The following is a 23,203-nucleotide window of genomic DNA, read 5'->3' as shown; positions in this document are numbered from 1 at the left end:
ATCTCTATTACACTCCACACTGCCCTCTCCCACCTGGACAAGAGGAACACCTACGTGAGAATGCTGTTCATTGATTATAGCACGTGTTCAATACCATAGCTCATCACTAAGCTCAGGACCCTGGGACTAAACAGCTCCCTCTGCAACTGGATCCTGGACTTCCTGTTCACCCAAGCCTGCATGGCCACAACTCCAACACCTTCATTAAGTTAGCTGACGACGACAACAGTGCTTGGCTTGATCTAAGATGACGATGAGACCGCCTATAGGGATGTCAGTGACCTGGCATTGCGGTGCCAGGACAACAACCTCTCCCTCAACATCAGCGAGACAAAGGAGCTGATCGTGGACTACAGGAAACAGAGGACTGAACATGCCCCAATCCACATCGACGGGGCTGAGGTGCAGTGGGTCGAGAGCTTGCAAGTCCCTCGGTGTCCACACACACTAACTTTTTCAAAATCCCCAATGGCCTCATGGTAACATCGCTGAACAGTTTCCTTCCTGTCCTGCAGCTCAGTTCAGAAGGACATCTATCGTTGATATGTCTGGGTGGTTTAATACATAATCTACAGTCTAATTATTAACTTGACCACGCTTAAAGAGATATTCAATGCGTGATTGGTTATTGTTACCCATCTACCAATCACTGCCCTTCTTTATGAGGCTTTCCAAAAGCTCCCTGGTCTTTGCAGTTGAATCTGTGCTTGAAATTCAATGTATTTATTTTCTTATTTCACTGGGCAGGTTTAATTTAATAACAAATTCTTATTTACAATGACGGCCTACCAAAAGACCTCCTGCGGGGATGGGTGCTGAGATTAAAAATAAATTACATAAAAATATAGGACAAAAACACACAACACTACATAAAGAGAGACCTAAGACAACATAGCAAGGCAGCAACACATGACAACACAGCATGGTGACAACACAGCATGGTGACAACACAGCAAGGCAGCAACACATGACAACACAGCATGGTGACAACATGGTAGCGGCACAAAACATGGTACAGACATTATTGGGCACAAACAACATCACAAAGGGCAAGAAGGTAGAGACAACAATACATCGCGCAAAGCAGCCACAACTGTCAGTAAGAGTGTCCATGATTGAGTCTTTGAATGAAGAGATTGAGATAAAACTGTCCAGTTTGAGTGTTTGTTGCAGCTCGTTCCAGTCGCTAGCTGCAGCGAACTGAAAGGACGAGCGACCCAAGGATGTGTGTGCTTTCAGGACCTTTAACAGATTGTGACTGGCAGAACGGATGTTGTTTGTAAAGGATGAGGGCTGCAGTAGATATCTCAGATAGGGGGGAGTGAGGCCTAAGAGGGTTTTATAAATAAGCATCAACCAGTGGGTCTTGCGACGGGTATACAGAGATGACCAGCTTACAGAGGAGTATAGAGTGCAGTGATGTGTCTTATAAGGAGCATTGGTGGCAAATCTGATGGCCGAATCGTAAAGAACATCTAGCCGCTCGAGAGCACCCTTCTCTGCCGATCTATAAATTGTCTCCGTGATCTAGCATGGATAGGATGGTCATCTGAATCAGGGTTAGTTTGGCAGCTGGGGTGAAAGAGGAGCGATTACGATAGAGGAAGCTGGGGTGAAAGAGGAGCGATTACGATAGAGGAAGCTGGGGTGAAAGAGGAGCGATTACGATAGAGGAAACCAAGTCTAGATTTAACTTTAGCCTGCAGCTTTGATATGTGCTGAGAGAAGGACAGTGTACCGTCTAGCCATACTCCCAAGTACGTGTATGAGGTGACTACCTCAACCTCTAAACCCTCAGAGGTAGTAATCACACCTGTGGGGAGAGGGGCATTCTTCTTACCAAACCACATGACCTTTGTTTTGAAGGTGTTCCAAACAAGGGTAAGAGAAAGCTTGTTGGACAATAAGAAAGCTTTGTTGTAGAGCGTTGAACACAGAATCCGGGGACTGAGGGACCCTACAGATGTGGTATGTATGGGGGGACAGAGGAAGGGTTAGTCATTGAAAAATCATGTCAACCCCTATTATTTCCACACAGAGTCCATGTAACTTAAGTGTTTTTTCTAAGACAAATTTGACTCCTGAACTAATTTAGGTCTAAAAAAAGGGGATGAAAACCAACGACTATATTTTAGTTTGAATAAAATCTTCCACTGAGTATTTTGAGTAAATTGTTTACAAAATGACAATTAAATCAATTGTAAAAAACAAATCCAAGGGACATGAATACTTTTGCAAGGCACCGTAACAACCACCAAAATAAAAGCTAGACAGTCAGGGAGAATTCAACATTTCCAAAATGATGCATTCAGGAGTATTTTGATCATGGCATGGGGGCCCCCCATTGATTTTAGCATAAACCATGGCAACATGTGTAGAATTGCAGGAAATCAGCTTTAAAACAGCGAAACGTTGTCACTGCGGCCAACCGGAGGGACTCAAAAAGAAAATAAGTTGGTCAGCAACCGCACCATTGGCCACGCACCCCGTCACACACACACACAAACACACACACAACCTAAGCCCCATTCTGATTCATAGAAAAACCTTGTAGATCTACTCCTGTTTGTCTTCACTTGTTAGGTGGATGGTGATATCATCACTGCTTGTGGTTTGGACTGAAAGGGCTCAGGCAGAGATGCTAGCCGAGTGCTAGCCGAGTGCTAGCCAAAATGCCTTGAAGCTATTTTGAGACCATTGTTGTCTTCGCTCTGCTGTGGTTGACAATGATTACGCCGTTACAGGGGGCGATCATTGTCAACACAATCCTGCAACATTGAATAATAGAAGCCGGTAGATAAAATGACTGAATATAGAGTTATTTTCTCCAGCCTTGACCTGACTTGACATCACAAGCCCTGTTTAGACAACACTACGTGTGTGGCTTGAAGGATAGGAGAGGGGGGACAGGCCAAAGGACAGGCCTTTTGATTCATACCAGGCTACCAAATGTGTTCTCTCAGAGACATGTCAAATCAACTTGTATTTGTCATATGTGCCGAATACAACAGGTATTTCACCTTACAGTGAAATGCCGAATACAACAGGTATTTCACCTTACAGTGAAATGCTGAATACAACAGGTATTTCACCTTACAGTGACATGCCGAATACAACAGGTATTTCACCTTACAGTGAAATGCCGAATACAACAGGTATTTCACCTTACAGTGACATGCTGAATACAACAGGTATTTCACCTTACAGTGAAATGCTGAATACAACAGGTATTTCACCTTACAGTGACATGCTGAATACAACAGGTATTTCACCTTACAGTGAAATGCTGAATACAACAGGTGTAGTAGACCTTTTCAGTGAAATGCTGAATACAACAGGTATTTCACCTTACAGTGACATGCTGAATACAACAGGTATTTCACCTTACGGTGACATGCTGAATACAACAGGTATTTCACCTTACAGTGAAATGCTGAATACAACAGGTGTAGTAGACCTTTTCAGTGAAATGCTGAATACAACAGGTGTAGTAGACCTTTTCAGTGAAATGCTGAATACAACAGGTGTAGTAGACCTTTTCAGTGAAATGCTTACTTTACAAGCACCTATCCAAAAATGCTTTAATTAAGAAGTTAATCATTTTTTTAAAAGTGTTAAGTAAAAAAAAATAGACAATAAAAGTAACAAATAATTAAACAGCTGCAGTAAAATAACAATAGCGAGACTATATAAAGGGGGTACCGGAACAGAGTCAATGTGGAGGCTATATACAGGGGTACCAGTACAGAGTCAATGTGGAGGCTATATACAGGGGGTACCGGTACAGAGTCAATGTGGAGGCTATATACAGGGGGTACCGGTACAGAGTCAATGTGGAGACTATATACAGGGGGTACCGGAACAGAGTCAATGTGGAGGCTATATACAGGGGGTACCGGTACAGAGTCAATGTGGAGGCTATATACAGGGGGTACCGGTACAGAGTCAATGTGGAGGCTATATACAGGGGGTACCGGTACAGAGTCAATGTGGAGGCTATATACAGGGGGTACCAGTACAGAGTCAATGTGGAGGCTATATACAGGGGGTACCGGAACAGAGTCAATGTGGAGGCTATATACAGGGGGTACCAGTACAGAGTCAATGTGGAGGCTATATACAGGGGGTACCGGAACAGTGTCAATGTGGAGGCTATATACAGGGGGTACCGGTACAGAGTCAATGTGGAGGCTATATACAGGGGGTACCGGTACAGAGTCAATGTGGAGGCTATATACAGGGGGTACCGGTACAGAGTCAATGTGGAAGCTATATACAGGGGGTACCGGTACAGAGTCAATGTGGAGGCTATATACAGGGGGTACCGGTACAGAGTTAATGTGGAGGCTATATACAGGGGGTACCGGTACAGAGTCAATGTGGAGGCTATATACAGGGGGTACCGGTACAGAGTCAATGTGGAGGCTATATACACGGGGTACCGGTACAGAGTCAATGTGGAGGCTATTTACAGGGGGTACCGGTAGAGAGTCAATGTGGAGGCTATATACAGGGGGGTACCGGTACAGAGTCAATGTGGAGGCTATATACAGGGGGTACTGGTACAGAGTCAATGTGGAGGCTATATACAGGGGGTACCGGTACAGAGTCAATGTGTGGGGGCACTGGTTAGTCGAGGTAATTGAGGTAATATGTACATGTAGGTAGCGTTAAAGTGACTATGCATAGATAATAAACAGAGTAGCAGCAGCATAAAAAATGGGTCTGGGTAGCCATTTGGCTTGGTGGTAAGAAGCTGTTAAGCCTTTTGGACCTCGACTTGGCGCTCCGGTACCGCTTGCCGTGTGGTATCAGAGAGAACAGTCTATGACTAGGGTGGCTGGAGTTTATGACAATTTTTAGGGCCTTCCTCTGACACCGCCTGGTATAGAGGTCCTGGATGGCAGGAAGCTTGGCCCCAGTTTTATTTTTTTATTTTTTTCACCTTTATTTAACCAGGTAGGCTAGTTGAGAACAAGTTCTCATTTGCAACTGCGACCTGGCCAAGATAAAGCATAGCAGTGTGAACAGACAACAACACAGAGTTACACATGGAGTAAACAATAAACAAGTCAATAACATAGTAGAGAAAAAAAAGAAAAAAAGAGAATCTATATACAATGTGTGCAAAAGGCATGAGGAGGTAGGCAATAAATAGGCCATAGGAGCGAATAATTACAATTTAGCAGATTAACACTGGAGTGATAAATCATCAGATGATCATGTGCAAGTAGAGATACTGGTGTGCAAAAGAGCAGAAAAGTAAATAAATAAAAACAGTGATGTACTGGGCCGTACGCACTACCCTCTGTAGTGCCTTGCGGTCGGAGGCCGAGCAGTTTCATACCAGGCGGTGATGCCACCAGTCAGGATGCTCTCGATGGTGCAGCTGTAGAATCCTTTGACGATCTGAGGACCCATGCCAAATCTTTTCAGTCTCCTGAGGGGGAATAGGCTTTGTCGTGCCCTCTTCACGACTGTCTTAGTGTGTTTGGACCATGTTCGTTTTTTGGTGATGTGGACACCAAGGAACTTGAAGTTCTCAACCTGCTCTACTACAGCCCCGTCGATGAGAATGGGGGCGTGCTCGGTCCTCCAGCTCACAGAACGCTGTGACAAACTTGCACAGAATTTGTCTCGTCTTTAAAAAACAAAATTCAGGGACAATGAACAGGTTAAGACTTTAGGTCGACAGGGTCAGGCTAACCATTAAGTGAATAATAGCTGGAGTGAACTATTTGCTCCATTGTTGTTGTAGCTAAATGCAGAGGCAGGTCCTGAAAACTTAACCAGCAGGTAAACCACCGATTTGATGTCACTTCCTTGACCCCTGTTATACCCGCTATTTCTGTAGACGGTAAACGTCGATAAAGCACAGGAGAGGGCCATGACATTGTATATACAGCACACAGCTGTTCGATGTGGGACTCCTTTATAAGTAATCTGCCAAACAGTCGTCCAAGGCAGTGAATAACGGAGTGTTTCTCTTCACCTCCTGTCTTTTCACTCGCAGTTCATAAAACAAGAGAGAGTGAAAAACAGGGACTGTTTAATGGCTAACGGCTGCTCTTGGGTCAGAGGTCCTTTCTAGCTCGGCCCAGGTCATCTCGAGCACCCCATGTCTACGGTCTGATCCCAGTTCAGTTCACGTTAAAAATCGGCCAAAAATAGTGAGAGGTCAGAGAGCAGTGTGAGACTGAATGGGACAACTTTCCTAAAACCGCCACTGACGTTCGAGGCGGTCTCCCTACGCAAACACCCTTTGCAGACTGCACTTCCACAGCAGACTTAACACGGCGGCCGTTCCCCGGCCCAGGGAGTAGAGAGATTGAGACTGATTCAAATACCCACAGGTTCACACAAACAAGTTTAAACTGCCTGACATTTCCAGGGCTCAAAACGTTAGGGGCCGGCCAAGATTAGTCTACAACCAGGACCTTAAGGGCAGAGAGGAGGCTGCCCACAAATCACTAGCTCGGCCCTTGTGTAAACATGAGAGAGAAAACGATCCACACAACCTGGAACCTCTCCTTCCTGTGTCAGAGCAACAGTGGGGAGGAAACATTTGGACTGTCCCAAACAGAGAGCTGATCAAGGGGACAAATGTTCCTCCATGAGACTCCTTCCTCCGGTTCACCCAGCCAGCTTCCAGGAAAAGGGGGGGCTCGACCCCTCCCTCTTCTCACTGTGACAGATTTGTTCTGACAGAGCACATGCTCGGGGGGTTCACAGCCAGCATCGACACTGCCTCACTTCCCAGGGGCTGGAGTGGACTGGCTTCGTTGTGTTAGAAGCGCCAGTTTTTCCATGCGTGTCGGTCTGGGTCTCTAGCACTGTCAATGCTATTTGCCTGTTCCAACATCAAATCACTCCCTCTTTCTGTAAACCAGTGATTATGTTTTAGAGGCAGAAAGTAGAGGTGAAGAAATAAACAGAGGACTCTTTCTCTCTCCTCCCCCTTTCCATCGACACCTCTACTTTAAAAGCCGCTCGTTCCATACAGCGGAGAAAAGCTGTGAGAACCATTCATACCACAGAACTCTGGCCTCCTTCTTTCCTCCCCCTTTCCCACAGCTACCTGCCCCCCCTCTTAAGTTCCCTCTCCTTCAAGCAGCGACTGCAACAGCATGGCTGCCTCGCTCACAGACAGGCAATCAGACACACACACACACGTTAGATACTGACCCCCTCTGCCCATTGCAGGCCTAGCGTAGTAGCCTGAGCGCTGACTGGTAGGCAGCAGTCAGTCAGTCCCAGTCCTTCCTCTCCTACCTCGGATTCTGCAGTCTTTTTCTACTCCTCCCCCCACCTCAACCACTTTCTTGCTACTCACGCATCGAGAGGCCAAATGAGGCTGACAATGGAAAACAGCTGCTCTGACTGCACAGGGTTTCATGGGCTGAATTAGCAGTGCGGGCGAGTCTTTCGCTCACACACACTTTCCTTCCCTCTCTCTCCCTAGCTCGGTCATCCCCTCCCCCACCACTTGCTGCATAGCTATTCCAGACACACAGAGCTGAGAGACAGAGAGGGAAGGGCCAGCGGGCCATGAAAGGGCTTTGTTTCTCCCAGCTCTGGGATTGTTTCCACAGGCTCGCTGTGCTCAGCTCCCACATAATTCCTTCCCTTTACACCCTCACAGGCTTTCCACGGGGCTTTAGGGAAAGTGTGTGTGTGTACACTAAAACATCCCAAACGCTTCGATTACACATTATTTACGAGAGCTACTTATTTCAGAGTGAAAGCTCTTGAACACAGATTTCAGATTTTTCAGACGTAAAAGAAATGCCTGATAAATTATGGGCATAGTAAAACAAGCAATTCATTCCCCATGCTGTGTGAACAAACCAAAGTAGATACATGAAAAACAACAGGATTTAACTGAACCGGCTTTGAGTGAATAGCCTACAATATGGAGGATGGTGAAATTAGCCCTATAAAAAAAAAGGAACATCGTCCATACCAAACACAAAGAATGTTTTCAGAGGCACGCCTCAAGTGCCTGTGACTGCCTGGTCTTCTCCGAACCCAATCCCACACAGTGCTAAACAGAGACTCTGAGAGCTAATCCTGTTTCAGCATGGCAGGGCGGGATTATACAGCCCCGGCGACGGCTCTGTGCAATAGGGAAAGAGATTACCTCTGGGTAGAATGTGTTCCTTCAAATAATAAAGTGTTACGAGAAAAATAACAGCTTACAGCTCAGCTGTTAAACAGACATCGACCCCCAGGAGAAACAGCTGAAATAAGGACACGGTGTTATTCTGCAATCATCTCGGCTAGCGTCCTGCCTATTGCTTCTCTGTCTCAATCAGTGTTGTGACACGCTGCAGGTGTCCCTGGAAGGTGGGTGGCCTAATCTGAATGAAAGAAACACACTTGTGTGATTACTTTTTAATTTAAATGTTAAAAAAATATATATATATATAGGTCAAACATGAACACCTAAGACTGGGCCATTTGTTATTGTGCATTTATCTCTGTAGTAATACTGATGTGTGTAATATCCATATCATTCCATACAGGCCTATCCTATTTGTCCACATGGTACAGCCCTGGCAGTACCTCACATTGGTCAGGTGGGATTCCAGACATTTTTTTGCCAAAAAAACACACTTAAAGACTAGCTAGGCCTTAGGGGACAAACTAAATGATTATAAAAACCAAAGAGACAGGAGGACACATGGATTTATTACGGTCTTTTACAAGGCTTTAATCATATAAATAGGCATAACTTATCTTCCTGTCAAAAAGAAAGTACTCCGAAGGTAGAGACAGAACCCTTAGAAAATCTCCATCTAAAGGCCAAAACAGTGAACACAAGCGTTATGTCTGTGTTACCTCGTGTAAGAGCAGCGCTGGACGTAAATCCACCGGGGTCGCGCACCACAACAGCTCCTTTGATGCTTAAATGCGGCCAATCAGAGACGGCAGCACACCGAAGGTCAAAGAGACGACCAGATGTTGGAAAGGAGTGTTCATGTGGCAGGCATGGATCCTGATATGAAAATAATATCCACCAGGCACACCCACCGCTCTCCACAGCGTTGTCCTGTATCGCAGTCCAACAGGACTATGAACCTAGCAGCTCTCGCCACTGTGACCCATAACCCAGCACACTACGCTGCGCCCCAGACAACATACTCTCGTGTCTATAATGTGGGTGTGTATCGGCCTACATAGGATATATGTAATTATAAAACTGGGTGGTTCGAGTCCTAGATGCTGATTGGCTGACAGCCGTGGTATATCAGACCGTATACCACGGGTAGGACAAAACATGTATTTTTACTGCTCGAATTACGTTGGTAACCAGTTTATAATAGCAATAAGCCACCTCGGGGGTTTGTGATATATGGCCAATATACCACGGCAGACGGATGTTCTTAAGCACAACACAACGCTGAGTGCCTGGACACAGCCCTTAGCCTCGTGCCTTATTGCTTAAACATAAAATGTGAGTCTGAATTTAGGAACCAGTGTGCCTCCTCTCTAGGGCTGGGAATGACCAGGGACCTCACATCACCACACTTAGGTGCCGATACCTTATGTATTGCGATTCTCACGATTCTATATGTTTTGCGAGTCGATACTGTGATTTTATAGCAATTCGACGTTCCAAACATATTGCTCACTATATGTCTGCTGCAGAGGGACAGGAGAGAGACGTGAGAAAACAAGTTTTGATCAGTCAGGGAAATAAAAGTGCTGAAAACTAATTGGCTTCGTATTTAAAAAGAAGATGGAGAACAAGCTATGAAGGAAAAATACAGGAGTTTTGGTGCAGGGACAGACAACTAGAGCAACAATAATATAGAGATATTGTGAAAACGATACTATGATGAAACAGTGGATTGCGTAGTCAGATGGAGGAAAGTAAATAGGCATGTCAACGTCAGATTTAGCCGGTGGTAACTTGTGGAATAGATACCGGCTGGAATGCGGTTTAAACCAATCAGCATCCAGGAATAGACTCCCCTACACACTCCTCTTCATACTCTGCATAGTACCAATATATATGCCATTTACTACCTTCAACACAGTATCAACACCTAAACCTGGAAACATCTGCATTTGTGGAAACAACTCAACTCATCTCCACACCGTTCCAAGGTTGAGGGGAAAGAAAGACAACAGTGACGTCTTTCTACTGTTGACACGACCAGTTAATAGCAGAGTCAAGGCTACCTTGTTTTACACAACATATATAGCTAAGCATTGCCCATGCTTTCTTCCCTTCATCCGTGTGCTGTGAAGCCTCAGACATTGTGCTGTACTGTCGAGTGGAGACAGAGGAGCAGACATGTGTGGAGTGTTTTTACTGGAGCCCCGCGGGGCAGGGGTGCTTCAAACGTCCCAGCGGCAGGAACAGCACTGCAGAAGCTGGGGGCCGGGCCAAAAACACAGCCCCAGCGACGGCCGACCGACCCTTCACGAGTTAACACTCCACCTAACAAAACTCACCTCTTGCTCAGACAGTTCAAATAGCTGAACATCTACCAGTAAAGTAAACTCTGGGCCGGGAAATTCCACTCTGACCAAAGCAGCGGACAGACATAATGCAGCAAAATGACTAGATAATACACACTGCACTCATGGCTGCTTACCCTCGGTACACTCCTCTTGGCCTTTTCCCCCAAGATGGCTTCCAAAGGGTTTTATGTGGACATTTTGTGTTGCTATGTGGTGTGTATTCACATTTTGACCTGGTCTAAAAATTAAAAAAAGAGACTGACTAAGATATCTTATAAAACGCTCCAGCAAGATCAATATAAGTAGTGAGACGATTAAATCAGAAGACCTTATTTCTCATAGTTAAAACACCTACAGCGGTGGTGAGTCTTAAAAGATGAGACTTTAGGGGCATAAAGATTATAATGAAAAGTGAGACTTGAAGAGTGATCACAGAGCAGAGCAGACATCACAACTTCCCTGCAGCTCAGTCAGCTGGATGAGGGAAGAATTTAAATCGTTTTTCTTGGCAGGATCTGTAGGTGCTGCACGGCCAAACTCATTTTCAAACAGACAAAAAACAAAAAAGAAACTGGTCTAAACCAAGCAAAGACCTCCTTGGGGCAGAGAGCTAGTCTCTGCCGTTTCTCCCTTTCTTCCTTCAAAGATAGAGGTCTTGGCATCGGTTTGATTTCATCAGCCAATAAACAACTTTAAGCTACAAGAGCAGACTGAGGCTAGCAATTGTTTTTATCTGGTAAACTTAAAAACGCAAACCTAACTTTGACCGAAATGGGTCGTAAGTTTAACGTATAAAGAGAAGACGAAATGCTGAAAGAATCACAGCTATGGACGTGATCCATGTGTCATGCAGAGCATCTGGCTGACTGTGTTGGTTCGCTCCTGATTGGACTACGGCTCCGTTGACAAGAGCAGCTCACCAGAAGAAGAAAAAACTTGGCACAGGCCCTGCACTTTCCGCCTGTGTTTTCAATTATCCGCCACCCCATTTCAAAGGGAAGTCACAAACACTCAACTTCAAGACTGGCATCCACTTCAACGAATCCCATTTAGGACATAACTGTTGCACAACAAAGAAAAGGTAGAGAACCTGCCCCCACCACAATAAGGCAGTTGTAGACTCCCTGAAAAAAGACTGCGGTGGTGGCAGCATTATAGCTTGTTTTCCGTGGCCTAGGAAAGGCTACTTTCCATCTTAAAACGGCACTGAACATGACAAACGAAGATGTCTCACGTGGGAGTCTGAAGAGAGGAAACTTAGCCTACTTCTCCCATTTGACTAAGCCTGCCCCGGCATTCAAGATTTTTCATCTCGCCTACTCCAGGGCCCAATAAAATGCTTTAGATGTATTTGTTGTTGCCTGAATGGGTGTAGTTATACCCTTTAACTGAAATGCATACCTAGGAAGAGGCTGTTTAGCTGTGTTTCTGTAGGTCAGATGTGATGGTAAAGTTAACTCATAAACCCAATGGACCGCTGAAAATAATCAGAATACAATTCTGCCAGGTAAGCATAGAGAGCATCTGGAAAGTCTGCAATTATATCCTAAAGTTTGGAGGTAACGTTTGGTAAAACCTTTTACATTTACCAGAGGCTGTTTTCATTAGCTAGCATCATCGCTAACGGCTACACAAAATGGTAGACGCGTTCACCACACACACACTGGCATTTGCCTCTTCAGAAAGACGCATGAAATACGAATCACTGATGCATTCTGTTCATGTGAAAATATGTCGTTCTGCCCCTGAACAAGGCAGTTATCCCACTGTTCCTAGGCTGTCATTGAAAATAAGAATTTGTTCTTAATAACTGACTTGCCTAGTTAAATAAAAGGTAAAATAAAAAATAAAAATGTCTTACTATGAACTTGTATTGATAATGTAAACATTTTCCCATTTAGTTGATTCCCTGATACGTTTAATAGATTTTGGAATATTGTTGAATTCCTATTTAGAATGTCTGGATTCCGTGATTACGCTCGCAATATCCGCATCGCAGATGTTCTAGGGCTTTCTACTCCATGTCCAGGGCTGTACATTCTATGAATACAAGGCTGTATAAAAGCTTGTGTGAGAGCCGGAGACTGTTTTTTTTTTTGCTGATGAGGAGGAAATCGCTGTTCCACTGCAGCCAGGCAGGGGGGGGAAGCACTACCCTTCCATTAGACGCATGAGGCAGCCATTTAAGAGCTCAACGGGATTGGAACTTAAGAAGCGAACGTTGTCTGACCTTTGCTGCAATAATCAGAATGGGACTCAGGCATCTCGGGAACGGATGGCTAGAAAACAAAATGGTGGGGCTGACCTCTAAACCAGGGTGTGTAAGTTTAAACGACATTGGGATTGTTAACGTTTAAATGCACCATATTGCTGGAACAAAATTCTATATACAATGAATCTTGATGTTCTGGTGCCGGTCGGGCAGTGTAGAGTATTGATTAGGGATTTATTTGTGGGTGACTGTTTTTCTGGGTGATTTGTGATGTTTTAATTGTGCTTACCAAGGTTGTGTTTTATGTGTATTGTACAGTGTATTATACAGGGTGCATTTGGAAAAGTGTCCTAGGTCTCAATATGTCTTCCCTGTCAAAATAAAGGTTAAATAAAAAATAAATGTCATCACAAAACTACCACGTCCCAATCGTCATCATAAAGGGAAACATTTTAATTAAACAAATACCTAATGTGACAATGCTGTAACATTAGCAGGAGGAGATGCGTTAGCAGGAGGAGATGCCTTAGCAGGAGGAGATGCCTTAGCAGGAAGAGATGCGTTAGCAGGAGGAGATGCGTTAGCAGGAGGAGATACGTTAGCAGGAGGAGATACGTTAGCAGGAGGAGATACGTTAGCAGGAGGAGATACGTTAGCAGGAGGAGATACGTTAGCAGGAGGAGATGCGTTAGCAGGAGGAGATGCGTTAGCAGGAGGAGATGCGTTAGCAGGAGGGGATGCGTTAGCAGGAGGAGATACGTTAGCAGGAGGAGATACGTTAGCAGGAGGAGATACGTTAGCAGGAGGAGATACGTTAGCAGGAGGAGATGCGTTAGCAGGAGGAGATGCGTTAGCAGGAGGAGACGTTAGCAGGAGGAGCGTGGATATAAAGCGCTCCGCACATTGTCGTAACAGTTGGAAACATGACAGAGTGAGACGGGGAATACGATCACAGTAAAGTCCTGTATGATAATACTTTGAGAAGATACATGAGAAGCTGCTGAAATGTAAACTTTGTGAGGAGGAAGTGAGCTACAGTGGCAGTACAGGTGCAGTGCTGAAAGGGAGGCCCAACCCGTTGTTGGCAGCAGTGCGATAGGGGACGGAGTGAGAAAAATCACAGCGCTGACTATAGAAATGATGCCAGTTGATATGCAGCCATTGTCAAATGGTAGTGGATGTCTGCTTCAATACACTAATGACATATCTAGAACCAGACTACAAGATGCCATGTGGAAAAACCATGACGGTCCTGATGGAGAAATTGTACAATGATTGCTGATTGTTGGACGTCTATGAACACGCTGTCATACATCACTGCAACGATCCATCATATCGATGACTAGTGGGACATGAAGTACATACCGACAACATGGAGGAGAGACGTACACATCAGAGAACGTAAAAACTTCATAAAACCACCATCGCTGCTGAGTGGGTGGGGGATACCACTAGGGTTGGGCTGTATTCAGATTTCCATACCTTCATACCGTACCTGTGCCATCCAGGGATATACACGGGTGTTAACGTCTGAAAATCGCTCTGGATAAGAGCGTCTGCTAAATGACTTAAATGTAAATGTAAATGTAAAATCAGCACTTCCCAGAATGCTAACAAGTACTAAGGAATCCTCATAGCAGACACTAACGAGCGCATACAAACATGTACTACTAAAGACGGACAACCCAGCTGTGTTATGCAAGTATCTCAAAATGCAGTTCGCTATGTGCACAAAACAAATATTACACTGCTAGGAATCTTACTCCAGGAGGGGGGCGTGTCTCTACTGTTGTTACCAAGAAGATTGATCTTGTAAATTAGTAAAAACCCAGCTGGAGAGAAGTCATTTAACTTAGTTATAAACAATATAGCTATAAAAAAAATTGTAGTGAATTACATACGAGTGTAGCTTCACTCACCCCACGAAGTTCCCATTTTACCCGTTGTGCTTCTTTGTAAATAAAGACACCGTGACTGGCTCAAACCGTTGTTTCAGGAAACTAGTACCGTTAAACTTCATAATGAAAAATAATCTAACAGGTGAAATGATTCATGCTTTATCTATTATCTAATGGATAAGTTAACTGCAGGTATTTTTTTAAGTACTAATATTATTATTATTATTTTTTTTTAAGGATTATTTCCAGTATTGGAAAATCTTACTGATGGTATTTCAAAATACCCCGGGATACGGAAAGGGGAGTCTCTCTGCGCCACCCCACAATCCCTCTGCACAGCTCTGACTAACCCTGAGCTGCCTGTTTAAGGAATGTGCTGTAATACAATAGCACCAGTCACAGGCCACCATGGGCAGTGAGAGAGAGGGGGAGAGAGAGAAGGGCTGTGCTCCGGACCCTGTAGATCCAGTCACGCTGTAAAGCCCTGGATTTAGGTCCAGTGTAGTCCCAGTGGCACAGAGAGCGCTGGAGCCTGCCATTTCACAGGCACTGCTCACCACCCAGACACATTCCCCACAGAATACGAGAGAGATCCAAAAATACCTATTAATGAAAAGCACTGCTCTATCAATCTAACTATCAAACTTCACTGCCGAGGGAGGAACGAGGGAGGAATGTTAGACCGCTTTAAACCCCCCCCGAGCACCAAGCACTTTCTCTACAGTAGAGTTCATTGAACTCAGACAAGGTTGCAGTAACTGGCAGTGAGGAAAGCGCCTCGTGCCGATTCCAAATGAAAAGAAGAGGGATGAATTTAGCTGAGCAATTACATAAACCTCTTGCATTGCTAATTAATTAGGAGGCATGGGTAACAGTAGGGCCCTGTAAATGTGCCTGCTTCCATTTGTTTTTTTCCTCAAATACATTTCTCTGTTTTTTCAGGTTACACTAATTAAAAAAATCTAAAAATCTAAAAATGTATCAAAAAAATTAAATAAGATAAAGAGTAAACATTTGCATGCACTGCACACAAATCACATACAGGAGAATTCCTGTGACGTTTTAGAAAGTTGCAGAAAATACCGACTCACTGAAGCGTTTTATCATATGATAAACTTGGGCAAATTAATATTTAAAGTTCAATATGGTTTTGAATATTGTTGAAGTTCGTTTTATCTGCAACGGGCCGCTGTGTATTTTAAATGACCTGTTTAGAGCATTATGCAAGCAGATACAGACCTTTTTGCAGACCCATTTGTGGTAGAAGGACCTTTTTGCAGACCCATTTGTGGTAGAAGGACCTTTTTGCAGACCCATTTGTGGTAGAAGGACCTTTTTGCAGACCCATTTGTGGTAGAAGGACCTTTTTGCAGACCCATTTGTGGTAGAAGGACCTTTTTGCAGACCCATTTGTGGTAGAAGGACCTTTTTGCAGACCCATTTGTGGTAGAAGGACCTTTTTGCAGACCCATTTGTGGTAGAAGGACCTTTTTGCAGACCCATTTGTGGTAGAAGGACCTTTTTGCAGACCCATTTGTGGTAGAAGGACCTTTTTGCAGACCCATTTGTGGTAGAAGGACCTTTTTGCAGACCCATTTGTGGTAGAAGGACCTTTTTGCAGACCCATTTGTGGTAGAAGGACCTTTTTGCAGACCCATTTGTGGTAGAAGGACCTTTTTGCAGACCCATTTGTGGTAGAAGGACCTTTTTGCAGACCCATTTGTGGTAGAAGGACCTTTTTGCAGACCCATTTGTGGTAGAAGGACCTTTTTGCAGACCCATTTGTGGTAGAATGACCTTTTTGCAGACCCATTTGTGGTAGAAGGACCTTTTTGCAGACCCATTTGTGGTAGAAGGACCTTTTTGCAGACCCATTTGTGGTAGAAGGACCTTTTTGCAGACCCATTTGTGGTAGAAGGACCTTTTTGCAGACCCATTTGTGGTAGAATGACCTTTTTGCAGACCCATTTGTGGTAGAAGGACCTTTTTGCAGACCCATTTGTGGTAGAAGGACCTTTTTGCAGACCCATTTGTGGTAGAAGGACCTTTTTGCAGACCCATTTGTGGTAGAAGGACCTTTTTGCAGACCCATTTGTGGTAGAAGGACCTTTTTGCAGACCCATTTGTGGTAGAATGACCTTTTTGCAGACCCATTTGTGGTAGAATGACCTTTTTGCAGACCCATTTGTGGTAGAATTACCTTTTTGCAGACCCATTTGTGGTAGAATGACCTTTTTGCAGACCCATTTGTGGTAGAATTACCTTTTTGCAGACCCATTTGTGGTAGAATTACCTTTTTGCAGACCCATCTGTGGTAGAATGACCTTTTTGCAGACCCATCTGTGGTAGAATGACCTTTTTGCAGACCCATCTGTTGTAGAATGACTTTTTTGCAGACCCATCTGTTGTAGAATGACTTTTTTGCAGACCCATCTGTTGTAGAATGACTTTTTTGCAGACCCATCTGTTGTAGAATGACTTTTTTGCAGACACATTTGTGGTACAATTACCTTTTTGTGGCAGACATTTTTGCGGCAGGACGCATAGTAGGGAAAAGTTTGTAAGTTTGTAACCGCAAGTTTGTAAAAACTATGTAAGCGATGAGGTTTTTAGGACAGCCCATATGGTCTTAAGAGATGGGACGGACTGTAAACAACGAGGAGACATTAAAAATAATGTCCAAAAGCATATTAAATAATATCCAAAAGCGGATTACGGGGGATTTTTACAAAGAGAGAGTCTCATTCACCTCAAGTAATTCCATCGCTGACAAAAGTAGAAACATGCAATCATCACTGAGGTTAATGCCTGTACAGGGCACTGCAAATTCCCTGTGTTGTCCAAACATGACCGATGCATGTGAAGGACATGACAGATGCATGTGAAAGTCACGACAGTAGCATGTGAAGGTCACGACAGTAGCATGTGAAGGTCACGACAGTAGCATGTGAAGGTCACGACAGTAGCATGTGAAGGTCACGACAGTAGCATGTGAAGGTCACGACAGTAGCATGTGAAGGTCACGGCAGTAGCATGTGAAGGTCACGGCAGTAGCATGTGAAGGTCACGACAGTAGCATATGAAGGTCATAACAGTAGCATGTGAAGGTCATGACAGTAGCATGTGAAGGTCATGGCAGTAGCATGTGAAGGTCATGACAGTATCATGTAAAGGTCATGACAGTATCATGTAAAGGTCATGACAGTAGCATGTGAAGGTCATGGCAGTAGAATGTGAAGGTCATGACAGTAGCATGTGAAGGTCATGACAGTAGCATGTGAAGGTCATGACAGTATCATGTGAAGGTCATGACAGTAGCATGTGAAGGTCATGGCAGTAGAATGTGAAGGTCATGACAGTAGCATGTGAAGGTCATGGCAGTAGCATGTGAAGGTCATGACAGTAGCATGTGAAGGTCATGGCAGTAGCATGTGAAGGCCATGACAGTATCATGTGAAGGTCATGACAGTAGCATGTGAAGGTCATGACAGTAGCATGTGAAGGTCATGACAGTAGCAAGTGAAGGTCATGACAGTAGAATGTGAAGGTCATGACAGTAGCATGTGAAGATCATGACAGTAGCATGTGAAGGTCATGACAGTAGCATGTTAAGGTAATGGCAGTAGCATGTGAAGGTAATGGCAGTAGCATGTGAAGGTCATGGCAGAAGCATGTGAAGGTCATGACAGTAGCATGTGAAGGTCATGGCAGTAGCATGTGAAGGTCATGACAGTAGCATGTGAAGGTCATGACAGTAGCATGTGAAGGTCATGACAGTAGCATGTGAAGGTCATGACAGTAGCATGTGAAGGTCATGACAGTAGCATGTGAAGGTCATGACAGTAGCATGTGAAGGTCATGACAGTAGCATGTGAAGGTCATGACAGTAGCATGTGAAGGTCATGACAGTAGCATGGGCGCTGACGACTACATAATGTCAGAAATGGCTCATCAGACATCGAAGGCCACACAGGATGATACTATGAGAACGGGAAAAAGGGGCTGTAGGATTTCTGCCAAATACAAGGATTTGTCGAAGTAGCCACTGCTATGTTCTTAGCTTTAAATTTTAGGTCAACCAAGACTTTAAAATGTGTCTAAACAAATGACCCTCGACCCTTTATCTCTAGAGGGTCGACGAGATATCTTGTCCCTTTGTCACAGGATTTCCTGTCCTGCTGGCATGATCCTCACAGAGGGAGTCTACTACTTCCTCTCCTCCTTCCCTGCTCAAGACAGCGAGTTGAACTGACTGCCTCCTTCCATTAGATGATAGAGGTCAAACACGGAGCAAGATGACACACGAAACCTCCCGCCACAGAGTTCAGAGCCTGAGGCAGCAGTCCCAAAGCTCCAAAGATAAGCAGAAAAGCTTCTCAGTGGGATCTGGATGGCCTCTTCAATACAGCAGAAGTAGAAAAGCCTCTCAGTGGGATCTGGATGGCCTCTTCAATACAGCAGAAGTAGAAAAGCCTCTCAGTGGGATCTGGATGGCCTCTTCAATACAGCGGAAGCAGAAAAGCCTCTCAGTGGGATCTGGATGGCCTCTTCAATACAGCAGAAGTAGAAAAGCCTCTCAGTGGGATCTGGATGGCCTCTTCAATACAGCAGAAGTAGAAAAGCCTCTCAGTGGGATCTGGATGGCCTCTTCAATACAGCGGAAGTAGAAAAGCCTCTCAGTGGGATCTGGATGGCCTCTTCAATACAGCGGAAGTAGAAAAGCCTCTCAGTGGGATCTGGATGGCCTCTTCAATACAGCAGAAGTAGAAAAGCCTCTCAGTGGGATCTGGATGGCCTCTTCAATACAGCGGAAGCAGAAAAGCCTCTCAGTGGGATCTGGATGGCCTCTTCAATACAGCAGAAGTAGAAAAGCCTCTCAGTGGGATCTGGATGGCCTCTTCAATACAGCAGAAGTAGAAAAGCCTCTCAGTGGGATCTGGATGGCCTCTTCAATACAGCGGAAGTAGAAAAGCCTCTCAGTGGGATCTGGATGGCCTCTTCAATACAGCGGAAGCAGAAAAGCCTCTCAGTGGGATCTGGATGGCCTCTTCAATACAGCAGAAGTAGAAAAGCCTCTCAGTGGGATCTGGATGGCCTCTTCAATACAGCAGAAGTAGAAAAGCCTCTCAGTGGGATCTGGATGGCCTCTTCAATACAGCAGAAGTAGAAAAGCCTCTCAGTGGGATCTGGATGGCCTCTTCAATACAGCGGAAGTAGAAAAGCCTCTTAGTGGGATCTGGATGGCCTCTTCAATACAGCGGAAGTAGAAAAGCCTTTCAGTGGGATCTGGATGGCCTCTTCAATACAGCGGAAGCAGAAAAGCCTCTCAGTGGGATCTGGATGGCCTCTTCAATACAGCAGAAGTAGAAAAGCCTCTCAGTGGGATCTGGATGGCCTCTTCAATACAGCGGAAGCAGAAAAGCCTCTCAGTGGGATCTGGATGGCCTCCTCAATACAGCGGAAGCAGAAAAGCCTCTCAGTGGGATCTGGATGGCCTCTTCAATACAGCGGAAGCAGAAAACCCTCTCAGTGGGATCCGGGTGGCCTCTTCAATACAGCGGAAGTAGAAAACCCTCTGTGGGATCCGGGTGGCCTCTTCAATACAGCGGAAGCAGAAAAGCCTCTCAGTGGGATCCGGGTGGCCTCTTCAATACAGCGGAAGCAGAAAACCCTCTCAGTAGAGTGTTCCATCCAATTGGCAACAGATTTTAATGTGAATATTCTACAATTCGTATAAAGAAAATATGCACCTTTTCCCACCTGTGGACTTGATCCGGATAAAAGTCAGTGCGTGACATAGTACACACAAAAATGTACTTTTTTTCGCTTTTGTTTTCATGTACTGAATAAACATCTAAAGTTGAACTCTACTGATAGGTTTGTCACAAACTGTTGTGTTAAATAGTGAATGTGCCTCCTCTGGTCTTGGTGCCTAAACTCTAAGCCAACAGCTCGCAGATACAGTGAAGGTAGGCTAGTCTACATGTTGAGATTATTATGGTTAAGAGACAGAATGTTATTTTGTGAAAACGGCAGTCAAGCATCGATGATCATGTCACCAGAATAAGACCCTGGATATTTATTGTAAAGGAGCATCAATATCATCATCATCTTGCTCTTTCACCTCCCTGTGAAGTTCATCATCATTTATTTCATCTGTAGCCTAATAAACTGTGTGCTTTCCGGATGAGTCGTAGTGAGAGGACAGCGCAACATGTCATCACGTGACTCCATATCATCAGTTTACTTCAATAGTATTGTTATTACAACAATATTTGTGCATAAAGGCGTTTCCACCATCATTTCTCACGTAATACATTTTACAGACAAAAACAAAAGATCCCACCATGTCAAACTAACAAATAATCTGTCGGCATTTATAAAATTATACTGAAACTTCCTGTTTTCATCACAGCTGTCGTGAGTTTTTTTAAATCTTTTTTTATATGGTATGACTGAACTGTGGATGGAAACGTGCTTAGTGGGATCCGGATGGACTCTTAATTAAGCAGAAGTAGCTATCACACAGCTCAAAGTGACAACCTTTGATACCTTCTCCTGTCGATCCACCAAGTGCCATCCGATGGACACTTTAAAAAGCATACTCTCGTCATGACTTGGAGATGAGTAGCCAGTAATTATGTCTAATGGGTAACTTTAGCCTGAAAGTGCCCCCCCCCCCAGCTGACTAAGTGCAAGGCTGGAAAAAGCGGGACTGTTGCCAGGACAAGACATCGGACACTACCCCTGGAGCTTCACTTTAGTCTCAGCGCCTGGCGGTGACATACGGCCGACGGGTGGAACTGATCTCCTGGTGCAAAGCCTCTTCACGAGATGGCTTTACAAAACCCTGCAGGGACTTTGTCAGGAACCTGATCAGAGAACTGCGGAACTCTGGCTTCTCACATCTCTGACATCTGGCACACTGAAGCCTTCCGCCCCCTCGCTATGTCCACAAGCAACCCATAGCCTTGTAAAAACAAGTCTGCCAATTTGAGTGCCTGAGAACACCAGGTTTGCAAATCCTAATGGCAGTGAAGGGCCTGAGCAGTAACCCATTGCTGAAATGACTAGCAAACAGAGGACAGGAATCTATGGTATGTAGTGCTACAGACTGATGCCAATGTTGTGTCTTGCGGAACATAATTCACTTTTTTCTGGGCTACGGGGTGTGTACAGCAGCGTAAAAGTCCCCTGAGGAGGAGACATTAGCGCTAAGATGGAGCCCCATGCACTGCTTAACACCCATCAAATTCAGTGATTACATGAGAGGTTTCGAGACAGCACAAAGCTCTTATCCCCCCACACAGAGAACTAGATTACGTCTGTTGCTCACTCCACTTGAAAGCAAAGTGCTACATTAAAATCTCCTAAATCACTTGGTCACGATGAGCTAGACATACTAATACTCCAGCAGCAAACAAACATCTGCCATCGTTCAAATCAGTTGATTAAAACAGCAGCCAAACGCATGAGACGGCTTGTTTCGTACCTTTTCACTTGTCATTTTCTTCAGGTTTCTGCATTCGCCGTTGTCCATCTCCTCTGGCTCACTTCTAATGGCTAACGGTGGTACAACAATCCGTGTGGAATCCAGGGCGATATTCCCAAGTTGCTCAGTCACAGCCAAGTCTGTATTTTGCGTACCCTCAAATGGAACGCCACGACATGCCAAAGGCAAAACTAGGGCACCTACATCCTTCTCAGTGGCAGCCACAAATTCACTTCTCTCCTTCTTAGTTTTCCCAGAACCCCCCTCTTTGTCTTTCTTTCCACCAGGAACATTCCGGGAGGCTTTGCTGCTCTTCTCGGCACCCTTTCCAGAGTTGGTGTTTGCCGTGGGACCTGTACCAATGGCGGATCCTGTGACCTCACCCTGGGTTCGCACCTGGGCCTCTTTCTTGGCCCCGTCTGAGGCCAAGGCCTTGCCACTGTCCTTTGAGCTCTTACTACGCTTTGATTTGGGTTTACTCTCTTTGCCTTGAGCAGCGGGTACGGGGCTAACCAATGTAATGTTGTCCGGTAGAGCTGCTACAGCGCTGGGAGGGGCAGCCATACCCCCACCGTCTTTAGTACCAGACATCTCAAGTTTGTCCTTTTCTAGGTCTGCGTCAAGGTCAATGATCAGATTGCCAACACCTATATCCCATTCGTCGCCGCTGTCATAAGTGTCCACTGCATTAGAGTCCACACCTTTCCCGCCTGCAGTGCCACTGCTTAGGGACATCTTAGTGCCAGCGGCCCAGGCGCGCCACAGTTAAGTCTGACCTTCTCAGACCACTGGAGGCAGTGGGAGAAGGCTTACAGCAGCTTTAGGGTCTTCTCCGTATCCCCTTCCCAGTAACCCACATTGTTTGCTCTGTAAAGAGAGGAAGAGAAAATGTGTGAAAAGTACGCAGTCAAAAGTCAAGCTCTAACATTCCAAGATAAACTAGAATGAGATCATCAGATATTCGAATCTTGTAACACAGGAAAGTCTGGCAGGCAAGACGGTATCCACTTTCATAAAGTATTGTAAACCTACAAAGCACATTCAGACAATGTGTACAAATAATTATTCCTAAACAGGTGCCTGAGGGAAAGTCTTTCTGACAATGTTTTGTCTCGTTGACCTAATGTG

The 23,203-nt window shown here is 44.9% G+C and overlaps 1 protein-coding gene across 2 annotated transcripts in view; it reads right to left on the bottom strand.

The window, feature by feature from the left end:
• The window catches only part of LOC139578102 (zinc finger protein 609-like), a 190,466-nt gene that overhangs the window by 109,473 nt on the left and 57,790 nt on the right, over positions 1-23,203 (bottom strand). For both annotated transcript variants that reach the window (XM_071405309.1, XM_071405310.1), the window contains exon 2: positions 22,076-22,942. In XM_071405309.1, coding sequence (XP_071261410.1) covers positions 22,076-22,810 — 735 coding nt within the window. In that variant the 5' untranslated portion in view covers positions 22,811-22,942. The remainder of the gene's footprint in view (positions 1-22,075; positions 22,943-23,203) is intronic.

Source organism: Salvelinus alpinus, chromosome 6, assembly GCF_045679555.1.
Source record: "Salvelinus alpinus chromosome 6, SLU_Salpinus.1, whole genome shotgun sequence".
Lineage (NCBI taxonomy): Eukaryota > Metazoa > Chordata > Actinopteri > Salmoniformes > Salmonidae > Salvelinus > Salvelinus alpinus.
Note: the sequence above shows the minus strand (reverse complement) of the source record. Positions and strands in the feature narration are given on the sequence as shown.